This window comes from Apodemus sylvaticus, chromosome 18 (assembly GCF_947179515.1).
Source record: "Apodemus sylvaticus chromosome 18, mApoSyl1.1, whole genome shotgun sequence".
NCBI classification, from domain to species: domain Eukaryota; kingdom Metazoa; phylum Chordata; class Mammalia; order Rodentia; family Muridae; genus Apodemus; species Apodemus sylvaticus.
In genome coordinates this window covers 70,138,557-70,150,962 of record NC_067489.1, presented here as the reverse complement: position 1 = coordinate 70,150,962, position 12,406 = coordinate 70,138,557, and the positions used below count along the sequence as shown (strand labels likewise).

At 53.4% G+C, this 12,406-nt stretch overlaps 1 protein-coding gene across 1 annotated transcript; it reads left to right on the top strand.

The window, feature by feature from the left end:
- Positions 1–1,777: 1,777 nt before the first annotated feature.
- On the top strand, positions 1,778–4,843 carry Ccdc194 (coiled-coil domain containing 194). The gene is made up of 4 exons (XM_052161858.1): positions 1,778–2,104; positions 3,553–3,649; positions 4,122–4,254; positions 4,696–4,843. Exons 1-4 carry the CDS (start codon positions 1,778–1,780, stop codon positions 4,841–4,843), a joined length of 705 nt encoding a protein of 234 aa, XP_052017818.1.
- The last annotated feature ends 7,563 nt before the right edge of the window (positions 4,844–12,406 follow it).

The window sequence follows — 12,406 nt, the reverse complement described above, 5'->3', positions numbered from 1 at the left end:
CGGTCACTCTGTCCCCTTCATACTGGGAACCTTGGAGACTCCGGAAGACCTGGGCGAGGGAGCCAACTGCACAGTGGTTGCCTTCTCCCTTTCCGTGTCTGTCTGTCTGTCTGTCTGTCTGTCTCTCTCTCTCTCTCTCTCTCTCTCACACACACACACACACACTCACACACTCACACACTCACACACACACACACACACTTGCGTAGGTGCCCCAGATGATCAGGCAGAGAGGCCTCCCCTGGCTCTGACTGTTGAGATCTGCTGCCTTGGGTTCCTGGGAAATCCCCATGCATCACTGCCCCCCAACCCCCATCTCAACCCTGAAGTGGCTGAGGATAGCCCCTTGCTAACCTCTGCCCTGTTCTGAACGGAAAACTCTCATTCTTTCCCCACTTTTAACCTGGGCCTGAATCTCAAAGTTGTGCCCCACTTGGTGGTGGAAGGCTGGAGGTGGGGACTCCGGAGGAAATCAAGCAGTGCTGTGTGTCTCTGGCTTGTGGCACAGCCTCTCTGGGCCTGATTACTCAGTTTCCTTATCGCCTTCCTTTTCCTTCTTCAAGTCTTCCCCCATCCCCTTTACCTTCCCTCCTCTCTTGAATGTTATCTTTGTTGTTGTCGTGAGAATAAGATTGTGTGACTCGGAAGCCCTGGCCTCAGAGGGATGTCTCTGGAGGGTCCGTCTGCAGCAGAGAGCGCGGTCACAGTCTCTGAGCTACCGGTTCCAGGATCATTCTCCCAGTGTTTTCTCAAACCTTGGCTCCTTCTGCTACGAGGGAGGCCCGAAGGGGGTGGGCGGCCCAGGGAGCGACGCCCACTTCATGGGGGGGGAGCTGAGGTCCCCCGCGTCCCGTCCCGGCTGCCTGGGGCGGCCTGCTCGGCGCCACCTGGGTTAGATCCAGAGCAGCCCCCCAACTTAATTTCTTATTTCTATGTAACTTAATATTTTTATTTTGTTTTTGTTTTTGCTTTTTTCAGACTAAGCTAAAGATCCCCCTACCTGTACCTCCCCGAGTGCTGGGATTAGAGGCGTCCACCTCCCTAAAGCCTTGGTGCACCTTTACTGTAAACATATTCTAATTATAGTCTAATCAGGGTTAAACCTCCAGCAGCTGCTCCCCTGTAGCCCAGGCTGGCCTCTAACCTCCAGCAGCTGCTCCCCTGTAGCCCAGGCTGGCCTCTAACCTCCAGCAGCTGCTCCCCTGTAGCCCAGGCTGGCCTCTAACCTCCAGCAGCTGCTCCCCTGTAGCCCAGGCTGGCCTCTAACCTCCAGCAGCTGGTCCCCTGTAGCCCAGGCTGGCCTCTAACCTCCAGCAGCTGGTCCCTATAGCCCAGGCTGGCCTCTAACCTCCAGCAGCTGGTCCCCTGTAGCCCAGGCTGGCCTCTAACCTCAGCAGACTGAACACAGCCAGTGTGGAGACCCTGCTGCACTCTTATATACCCTCCCAGGTCCCAGCCTCAGTTTCCTCATCAACAGAATGGGCTCACCTGCCACCCCATCTTCCTGACTCCATTTGGTTTTCAGAGTTCTTCCCAATGAGCTCCTGTCTCTCACCAGTCACTGGGGTCAGGGGAACCTGGGGCTCGAAGGGGTCTGGGGAAAGCCCCCTCCCCAGTCCATTCCTAGAGTGCTCACAGCTGACTGGAGATTGCGATTCTGAGCACCCCTCCCCATCCCGAGAAGCCGCCGCCAGACGAGGCGGAACCGAGGTTGTCCCTGAAACTCCAAGGTGCTAATTAAGTGCTAGTGGCCCTTCGGGGTCAGAGCTACGGCAGGATGGCAGAGCCGGGCCCGGAGCCGGGGCGCGCATGGCGACTGCTGGCCCTGTGCGGGGCTGCGGTGTTCCTGGCGGCGGCCGCGGCTGGAGGGGCGCTGGTGGCCTGGAATCTGGCGGCCTCGACGGCCCGGGGCCCCCGTTGCTCAGAACCTGAGCTGACGAACGCCACAGCGCGGCCCCCAGACTCAGCACCTGAGGTCGAAGAACTGCGGCGGCGACTGGCCGAGGCTGAGCAGGCTCAGGAGAACCTGGTCTGGCGGCTGCAGCGCGCAGACGGCGACAGGAGGGAGTTGGAGGCTGGGCTCAAGGCCTGCAAGGACAGCCAGGTAGGGGCAGGGGAAGCCAGAAGTTCCACAGAGAGCCTGCAAGTCCATCTCTAGGGCCCCAGCGTCCCCAGCTCTCCAATGGCCGGAGAGGAAGCACCTCAGTTTCTCCTCTCTCCTATAATGTCAGTTCTTCTTGGGGTCTAACTCCTGATCCACGGCGCCATTTGTCCCCGCTATTGAACACAAGGAAAAGCCGTTGAGCTTCGTGAGATCCTGTGCTGTATCCCTCTGTGCTCAACTCCAGGTTCCTTCAGTTCTATTTTGAGAGAGAGACACTGTGTCACCTGTAATTAGGAGACTAAAGTTGGCCTCTTGGGGTGGTACCAGCAGGACCTCCTTTTCCTTCCCCACGCGGACTCTTAACCCTCTTGATCCCACAGCCTCGCAACACGGAGTGCTCAAAACCAGGTCACTGCAGCACGATGTCACATTGCTGTCCTCATAGCACAAAGAAGACAGAGGCAGCAGGATCAGAGTTCAAACTCTTCCTCTGCAGGACAGAGAGGTGGAGGCCGGCCTGGGGTCCAGAAGGTCCTATCACAAAAGGGAGCCCGTCAAAACGTAGCACTTTATTATTATTAATTATTATTATTATTTGGTTTTTTTTTTTTGAGACAGGGTTTCTCTGTATAGCCCTGGCTGTTCTGGAACTCACTCTGTAGACCAGGCTGGCCTCGAACTCAGAAATCCACCTGCCTCTGCCTCCCAAGTGCTGGGATTACAGGCGTGCGCCACCACCGCCCAGCGCACTTTATAATTATTAAACGATGCCTTTCTGTTTCGGACTCAGCACAGTTTGTACATCTAATTTCTTTGGTGGGTACTGTTCTTCAAGGGAACACAAGACTTAAGGAACTCTGTATGCTAGAGCCACACCCCCAGCTCCTCGCTGTGGGGTTCCGGGGAAGGGCTCCACCCCTGAGCCACGCCCTAGCCCTCTTTTTACTTTTTTATTTCAATTTTGAGATGGTATCTGATGAGGGTGCCCAGTATGTCCTAGAACTCAGGCTGTGGAACTCCTGATCCGCCTGCCTCCACCTCCCAAGTGCTGGGGTGACTGGGGTACACTGTCACGTCCAGCTGGCATCTGTATTTTAAATCTCAAAATGTTAGGGCTGAGGCAGAAGAACCGCAGCTTGGGGTACAAACGTCAGGATGCTAACTCAGTAGAGGAATCAGAATGACCTCCATCTGCTCTCAGCCTGCTGCCTACCTGGCTGGGGTGTGCGCTCTAACTTCCCTGCTTGCTGGAAGATGCTTCAAGAAACCCAGGTCTCTTTTAAAAGAGGGGCTGATGTGAGCCCCGGGACCCCAGACACTGTCACCAACCAAATCTGCCTGAGCTGGTGGCAAGTCTTAGATGGGGTCCATAGAACCATTCTCTCCTCTTCAGAGTCAGGAGGAACTCGGTGAGCCCCCTCTCTGTCCTCCCTCTCCCTTGTCTGCAGAGTCGACTTCAGACCCAGCTGAAGGCCCTGAAGGCTGAGATGGACCAGGCCAAAGTCCGAGGCGTGGAGATGGGGCTGGAGAACAGAATGCTCACAGGTGGGCTGGGGAGGCAGGGGATGAGTCTCAGGGAGGGGGAGGTGGCAGTGCCTGACCCTGCCAGCACCGGGCAAAGCATCTAAAAAAGACATTTACAAGAACTCAAGTACTACCTGCAAGGGCAAGAAAATAGAGAGAGGGCTGCAAAAGACTTGAAACTAACACAAACCAGGCTGCGGCTGTGGCTCCGCTGGTAGTTCGCCTAGCATGCACAGAGCTCTAGGTTTAGATCAGCATAAACCAGGCCTGATGGTATGCATCTGTCACACCGGGGTCCAGGAGGCTGAAACAGGATGGTATCTGCGAGTTGAGCTCAACCTGGGCTACATGAGACTTTGTCTCCAAAAAAAAGCAATAATAATTCTAAAACGATGGTGATGCCAACGACAACGAGGATGAAGCTATAAAGTCATGTATAGTTTTAGTTAAGCATGCACATGGTCTGCAGACTCAGTCACTCTGTTCCCTGCAGAAGCCTTGGCGCGCTGGGAGGAGACCGCCACCGAGTCCAAGCAACAGCTGGAAGACGCGCTGCAGCGCGCAGGCGCCGCAGACGCAGACAGCAAGGCTTGTGTTAGCCGCGAGGTGGCGCTGAGGGAGCGCATGTGAGTGAAAGGGCGAGCCCCACAGGCCGCTGGCCAGTGACCGTGGAGAAGGTAGTTCTTTCCGATGGCGGGATTTAGGGGCGTGGCTTACGTATGGCCCGCTCTAGGTGGGGAGGAGGGGAAGGCCACGTGGGCGGGTTTTGGAGATGAAGTTGAAAGTAGTACAGAATGGTGAGGGTGTAGGGTGTAGGTTGTGTGGGGTGAGGGTCCCGAGGGTGTGACGTGGGGCTCCAGGGAGGGAGGAGCAGGGAGAAAATACAAGTTTGCAAGGGAAAGGCCTATGGACAGAGAGTGTCAGTGGTTTGGCGAGGATCCTCCAGAGGAGGGCGGGAGTCCCTGGGGAGGGGTTTCTAGGGTGTCAGCGTTTGGAAGGGAAGGGGGGGCCCCCCGAGACAGACACGGTTCCGGGGTGTCAGGACTCAGAGCACCTCCTTTCTGTAGTTATGCCCTGGAAGCTGAGCTCAACACCCTGCGGAAAGGGTCGCACCCCCGACCCCGCTCGGGATCGAGGACCAAGCCCAGCACCCGCTACCGCCCGAGGTCTGGAATCACCAAGGGATGCAGGAGACCACCTCGAGATCCCCAGTAGCTGTGTGAGAGGCGTGGCTCACGAAATTTAACACCCACGATTTGCCTAGGTGGCAGCACACAGATTCAAACGACCTCCCCAGGAGCACCCAGTGCTAGATCACCACATAGGGAAACTGAGGTTCATCTGCTCAGGCCCTGATGTCCCTGGTAATCGAGACACGACATTTATCTCATACTCAAGGCTGGGCTCACCCAGTAGGAGCATGCAGAACTCCAGGTGGGATTTCAACAGAGAGCCGAGGGGCACGAAAACGCGGTTACAAAGATGGGGGCGGGGGCAGACGAAGATGCCTGGGGCGGGCAGCCACCTGTTCTGGAGGAGATGGCCACGGGACAAGGAAAGACAGCACAGAAAGGGGACCTGGCTGGGTCACACAACGGGGAAAGGGCTCTCTCCAGGGCTCAAAAGAATCATCGAGGGTTGGAGAGATGGTTCAGTGGTTAGGAACACTGACTGCTCTTCCAGAGGTCCTGAGTTCAATTCCCAACAACCACACGGTGGCTCACAACCATCTGCAATGAGATCTGGTGCCCTCTTCTGGTGTGTCTGAAGACCGCTACAGTGTACTCATATACAATAAATAATAAATAAATAAATAAATAAAAGAGTCATTGAAAGGTCAAACAACCCCCTTCCCCCTCTCCTCTACTCCCCGCTTTTCTCTCTCGTTCCCTGGTCTCCCTCAGACCTCACACTAGCTACACAACCTCGGCTGCCCTTGAAGGCCTGTAGCACCGTGCCCCACTCAGCAATCTCGTGTTTGCTCAGTTTCCCAGTGTGTGAGCCTTGCAACGCATGTTTAACATGGCTTTTCTGAGCCATCTTCCTACGGAGCTCAGGTTGGCCTGACGAACGCCTTCCCGTCTCTGCTGACTTAGGGGCACTTTACTGAGCGTGGCTCCGTTTCCCCTTTAAAACTGTTTATGCACATTTAATGTGACTAATACTGAATTTCTGGATATTTTCCATCAAGATTTAAAACTTAAATCCCACGGCCCTGGAGATCACTGAGCACAGAACACACCAGGCGGGAGCAGTGCCACAAACACCCTGTACTGAGGTGTGGGGGAGGGGCTGGAGCAGAGGCTCCGCGACCGAGAAAACCTGCTGTTCTTGCAGACACTCCGGGTTGTTTTCTCAGCACCCACATCACAAGCGTGGGAAACTCTGGTCCTGGGATCCAGCGCCCTCCTCTGGGCTACTTTGGTATCACATGCAGAGGCGTGCATATACATGCGAGAGCCGAGTCTACGCAAATAAATGAAGCATTTTACATTTTTTTTGTTTTGTTTTTTGGATTTGGTTTTTCCACGACAGGGTTTCTCTGTGTAGCCCTGGCTGTCCTGGAGCTCACTCTGTAGACCAGGCTGGCCTCAAACTCAGAAATCCACCTGCCTCTGCCTCCCAAGTGCTGGGATTACAGGCGTGCGCCACCACCGCCCGGCAAGACCTTTCTTTTATACATCCACAAACAAAATGGAGAGGCTCTTGTCATCTCAGGGCTGGGAGACCAGGAGACTGAGATCCGGACCCACCCGGGCTGTCTGATGAAACTGATTGTCAACAAAAGCAAAACAAAGCCCAAACTGTTTGTAAATACAGTATGTTGGCTCCACTGTACAGCCGCGCCCTCTGGAGGTTTGGAGAGATGACACAGAGTTAAAGACTTCTGGCTGTTCCTACGGAGGACCCGGCGTCCGTCCCCAGCACCCACATCTCCCCAACACCCACATCAGCGGCTCCCAAAGGCCGGTCACTCCAGCTTCAGGGAACGTCACTCCCCCTTGTGGCCTCTGTTGCTACTGCAGTCACTTGTTCATAACCACACACGGATACATAAAGTAAAATAAATATATAATTTTTTAGAAATATGATCCCAGGGCTGGAGAGATGGCTCAGCGGGTAAGAGCACCAACTGTTCTTCCAGAGATCCTGAGTTCAATTCCCAGCAATCACATGGTGGCTCACAACCATCCATAATGAAATCTGATGCCCTCTTCTGTTGTGTCTGAAGACAGCTGCAGTGTATTTACATATAATAAATAAATAAATCTTTAAAAAATTAATTAATTAATCTGTTTTTACGATTTATTTATTATATGTAAGTACACTGTAGTTGTCTTCAGACACACCAGAAGAGGGCATCAGATTTCATTATGGATGGTTGTGAGCCACCATGTGGTTGCTGGGATTTGAACTCAGGACCTTCGGAAGAACAGTCAGTGCTCTTAACCACTGAGCAATCTCTCCAGCCCTAATTAATCTTTAAAAAAAAAGAAAGAAAAGAAAAGGAATATGATCCTGGAAGACTGGGGTTGTATCTCAGTGGCAAAGTGTTTGGTGTGAAGCTCTAGACACAGTATTTTAAAAAAAAGAAGAGAAAACGAGAAAAAGACATGATAGGCATTTTGTCTTTTGTAAATGGGACAGCAGAGTTTGCAGTTGTCATTCTGCTTTCCTCCAGCAGGGGTCGCCGCGGCCTGCAGCGTGGCAAGGGGGAACCAGACTCTGAGCCCAGTCCTAAGCGCTGGGGCGGCAGCTCTCCAGGATGAGGCTCACGGCCAGCCTTGCCTTGTCTGAAGTGTGAGACTAGCCTGAGGTACATGAGACGGACACAAAGAAAGAAAGAATATCTGAAAGCGTTGCTCCCACCTGTGATCTGTGGAGGCCGCAGCAGGAGCGCCGTCAGCCTGGTTTACAGGGAGCCCGCTGCACAGTCTATCAGAAAAGATCGCGTCTGGTGGGAGGAGGGCAGCAGGGATGATCCAGGGAGCAGCATGAACGGTGGCTTGACGTGACAATGTGCGGAGACGCCTCTGCAGCCACAGAGCTAGGTCATGTGACCCGCAGGCCCGGTCCTTTCTGCCTGTTTTGAGATGGGCCTCATGTAGCCCAGGCTGCCCTCCAACCTGCTATGTAGCTGAAGATCATTCCCGATCCCCCTGCCTCTACCTCCCCAGTGTCAGCCCGACAGGCAGCTAGAGGGGCCGCACGCTGCTTTACCAGCTGCCTACAGCACGTGAAGCATGTTTGTTCCCAGTGCTGAGGACGGAGCCCCTGGCAGAGCCGAGGGCACGCATGGTGTTCACTCCACGCGCACTGAAAAAGAAAAGGATCACCTTTATTATGTGCGTGTGCAAATTCTGTGCTGCTCGTGTGGAGGTCAGAGGCCAGCTTGCAGGAGTGGGTTCTCTTCCTCAGACTTGGTGGCAATCGCCTTTAGCCACCCCCTCCCCCTATGTGCCCACCACTGTCCCCAGCACACACCTAGGAACAATGTAAGGCCCCTCCTGGGTACAGACGCCGGCGTGGGGAAGCAACAGAAGCCCAGGGTGGTGACATCAGGCATCCCTCGGGAGCCTCACCTCGGAGTCCTCCCCAAGGAGCATGAGCCTCCATGAGTCCTCCCCAAGGAGCATGAGCCACCATGAGTCCTCCCCAAGGAGCATGAGCCTTCATGAGTCCTCCCCAAGGAGCATGAGCCGCCATGAGTCCTCCCCAAGGAGCATGAGCCTCCATGAGTCCTCCCCAAGGAGCATGAGCCTCCATGAGTCCTCCCCAAGGAGCATGAGCCTCCATGAGTCCTCCCCAAGGAGCATGAGCCGCCATGAGTCCTCCTCAAGGAGCATGAGCCTCCATGAGTCCTTCCCAAGGAGCATGAGCCGCCATGAGTCCTCCCCAAGGAGCATGAGCCGCCATGAGTCCTCCCCAAACCTCAGCCTTACTGTGCTTCATGTCCCCCTGAAAGCAGAAAACACATTTACAAAAAACGTAGGCAGGGGTGTCGGACAGGCAGGAAAGCCATTCCCTCCACTGGGTGTGGTGGGTGTGGTGGGCGTGGTGGGCGTGGTGGCACACACCTTCAGTCCCAGAACTTAGTGTGCCAGCAGGAGCTCTCTGTAAATCAGTCCCGTCAGGTCTGCACTAAGAGTTGCAGGTTAGTCAGGGCTGTTTTGGAAAAAAAAGCAAAATCAAAAAGCCATTTCTTCCTCTCTAATCTTCCTGGCTGCACACTTTTGTCAGCCAGCACTCCAGGAGCTAAGGCAGGAGGATTGCTGTGAGTTCAAGTATTATGCCCAAGTCACAGGGATCCCAGTGACCACCGAGGAAATGCAAACGCATAAGGGTCTTTATGGTGAGTGCGCTCGAGCAAGGACTGCCAAGGTCACCTTTTAAGGTCTGTCTCAGGCTCAGACGTGAGCGCCCTGAGTCTGGGGTGCAGGCGCCCTGAGTCTGGGGTGCAGGCGCCCTGAGTCTGGGGTGCAGGCGCCCTGAGTCTGGGGTGCAGGCTATTTATGTAGTTACAGGAAGCTCGGGGAGTTTCTGTACTGGTCAGAGAGTTAATGTTTTTAAAACTGCATTTCTGGTGTAATCTGCAGGAACCGAACACGGGGCAAAGCTACCTGACGCACAGGCTGGCCAGGTTGTGGATTCTTCTCTGCAGGATGTCCTAGGCGACTCATTCGGACCTTCACTCTGCTGCTGTGGCCTGACTGTTGCTGGGGCGGGGCGCGCCTGTTGCTGGGGCGGGGGGGCGTAGGGTGTCTGCTCAGGTGGACTTTGTGGACTCTGAAAAGTGCCCTTGGTTGGCCTCTACACAAGGCCAGCCTTCAAGTAGCCTGCCTGTATTTGGGCTACATAATGACACCCTGTCTCAAAACAATAAAACAAAAACAAACCTCAATTTTGTTTCTAGCACTGACATGACCCTTTTTTTAAACTTCCAGCCTCCGTGAACGTTGGCTGCTCAGCTGTGGTGGAGTGCCGACTTCCTTCGAAAAGTTCCCACCTAAACAAACAAGTCGGCCGGATTGATTGTTTTCCATTTAGAGAGAAAGAAGGGCGGGGAGCATCGTGAGGACCCCGGGCCAGGCATCCGAGGCGACAAGGATGCAGCCGTGGGCAAAGCTTCCTGTGACCATGACAAACTGTTTTCCGGAAAATCACATAGCGGCCCCATCAGGGAATGGGCCCGACGTGGCAGGGGTCTTCCGCTCCTCCTCTCTAGGGGATGACCTGGCCAGGGGCGCAGGCAGGGGGCTTCAGGATCATACACTGAGGCAGGCCTGACCAGAGTAATAACCTTTCTAAAGGATTCTCGTGGCGACTGTGTCCTGTGCGCCGCTGACAGACAGGAGGCTTGACATGCACAGATTGGTCGCTAAGCTTTTTCCCTCATTGAAAGAAGAAAATGCCGGACAGTGGTGGCACACATCTGTAATCCCAGCACTTGGGAGGCAGAGGCAGGCAGATTTCTGAGTTCGAGGCCAGCCTGGTCTACAGAGTGAGTTCCAGGACAGCCAGGTCTACACAGAGAAACCCTGTCTCGAAAAAACCAAATCCAAAAAAAAAAAAGAAAAGAAAAAGAAAAAGAAAAAGAAAGAAAGAAAGAAAAAAAATGAAGGTGCTGTCAGTGAGCCAGGGCTGACCCAGAGCTGGGAAGCCACGGAGAAAGGCAAAATGCACCGCGGACCTCACAGGCTCACAGGCAGAGCAGCTGAGGTCCCCGTCCCCAGTGCCCAGGGGATGGTTCTGCAGAAGCCTCTCGCCTCTGAGCGGCCCAGGCGGCCCAGGACCTGAGTCCACACCTATGGATGCATAGGGCAGAAGTCGTGAACTGACTCCGAGGAGTTGTCCTCTGACCTCCACAGTCACACACAAGCTAAGTAAGTAAATGTAATCTTTAAAGTTTTAAAACAGACAAGAAAGGAAAAAAATCTTAAAGACATAATGCTAAGCAAAAAAACATTTTTCTACTTAAAAAAAATAAATCTGGCTTGGGAGGCGTAGAGATACGGCTGCTGGCACAGACCACCCAGGGTTCAAGCCTCAGCACCTGTGTGGAGGCTGACAGCTCACGGAAACCCCAGAACCACACTAGATGCCATCGTTTGGCCTCTGAGGACACTGCACACATGAACACACACATGAACACACACATGAACACACACACACTCACAGATGGCTATATTATCTCCTGTTATTCTAGCACTCCCTAGGTCAGCCTGGACTACATGAAACTTTGTTTCAAAAATTGACTCAAAATTGCCAAGATGCCAACACCTGACCACCATCGGATGTAGGGTGGTCTTCTGATTTTCTGAGAGTTTACAATAATTGCCTTTCTTTTTCCTTACCTGACTGTATTTTCTTAAAAATTTGTTTGTTTATTTTATGTATATGAGTACATGGTAGCTGTCTTTAGACACACCAGAAGAGGGCATCAGACCCCACTACAGATGGCTGTGAGCCACCACGTGGTTGCTGGGAATTGAACTCAGGACCTCTGGAAGAGCAGTAAGTGCTCTTAACCACTAAGCCATCTGTCCAGCCCCAGTCTGACTGTATTTACTTGTTTAATTCTTTTATAGTGATGAGTGGTTTTGCCTGCATCTAAGTCTCTGCATCACATTGTGCAGTACCTGTGTGAGCCAGAGGAGGGCGCTGGATCCCCTGGAACTGGAGTTTCAGAGGTTTTTCGAGGCAACATTTGGGTGCTGGGAATGGACCCGAGGTCTTCCACAAGAGCAGTCCATGCTCTTAACAGCCCACAGCTCTGTTTTTAGTACGTTTCGTGTATTTAATTGTGTATGGGGGCACTCACACGTGCCACAGGACACAGAGGAAAGTTAGCAGACAATCTGCGGGGTGCTAGTCTCTCCTTCCATCACGAGGTTCTTGGGGAGCTTTCTGTCAGGCTTGGCAGGATGAGCACACAGCCTGCACCCATGGAATCAATTCGCCAGCCCCTCAACTGGTTCAAGTTTGTAAATACACACACACACACACACACACACGGCACACACACACATACACATGACACACACACATACACACACACACACACACACACACGGCACACACAGCCACCCAGCAGTTAGGGCCGCTGTCCACTCTCAGCCTGCCAGCAGAGGCAGCCATAAGGCTTCTGAGTGAAAGTTACTTTCCTGTGCCTACAGAAGTCCCACAAGTTATTTATGTTAATTTGTCGTTGTTGTTCTTTGAGACAGTGTCTCTCTGTATAACAGCCCTAGGTATCCTGGAACTCACTCTGTAGACCAGGCTGGCCTTGAACTCACAGAGATCTGCCTCCCTCTGCCTCCCAAGTGCTATAGGATTAAAGGTGTGGGCCACTATGCCTGGCTCTTATTTTTTAATTGTATCATTTTATTTACATTTTATATCTGTGTCTGGATGTTTTGCCTACACGTATGACCATGTATGTACCGTGTGTGTGTGTGTGTGTGTGTGTGTGTGTTCCTGGTGCTCTCAGAGGCTGGAAGGAGGCAGCGGCTCCCTGGGGACTGAAGTTTCAGATAGTTATAAGTCATTGTGTGCATTCTGGGAACTGAATGTAGGTCTCCTGGGAAACCAGCTCCTCACTGCTGAGCAGAGGCCAGCCCGTCTCTCTGTTTAAGGCTGACTGTGTGGCCGGCCTCTGACGCTATGTGAAGCCCAGTGTCGGAGTTCAGGACCCAGAACCCAGAACCCAGATGAAGCCCGAAGGAGAGAATTACTCCATAAAGCTGTCCTCTAACCACAGACACACAACAGCAACGC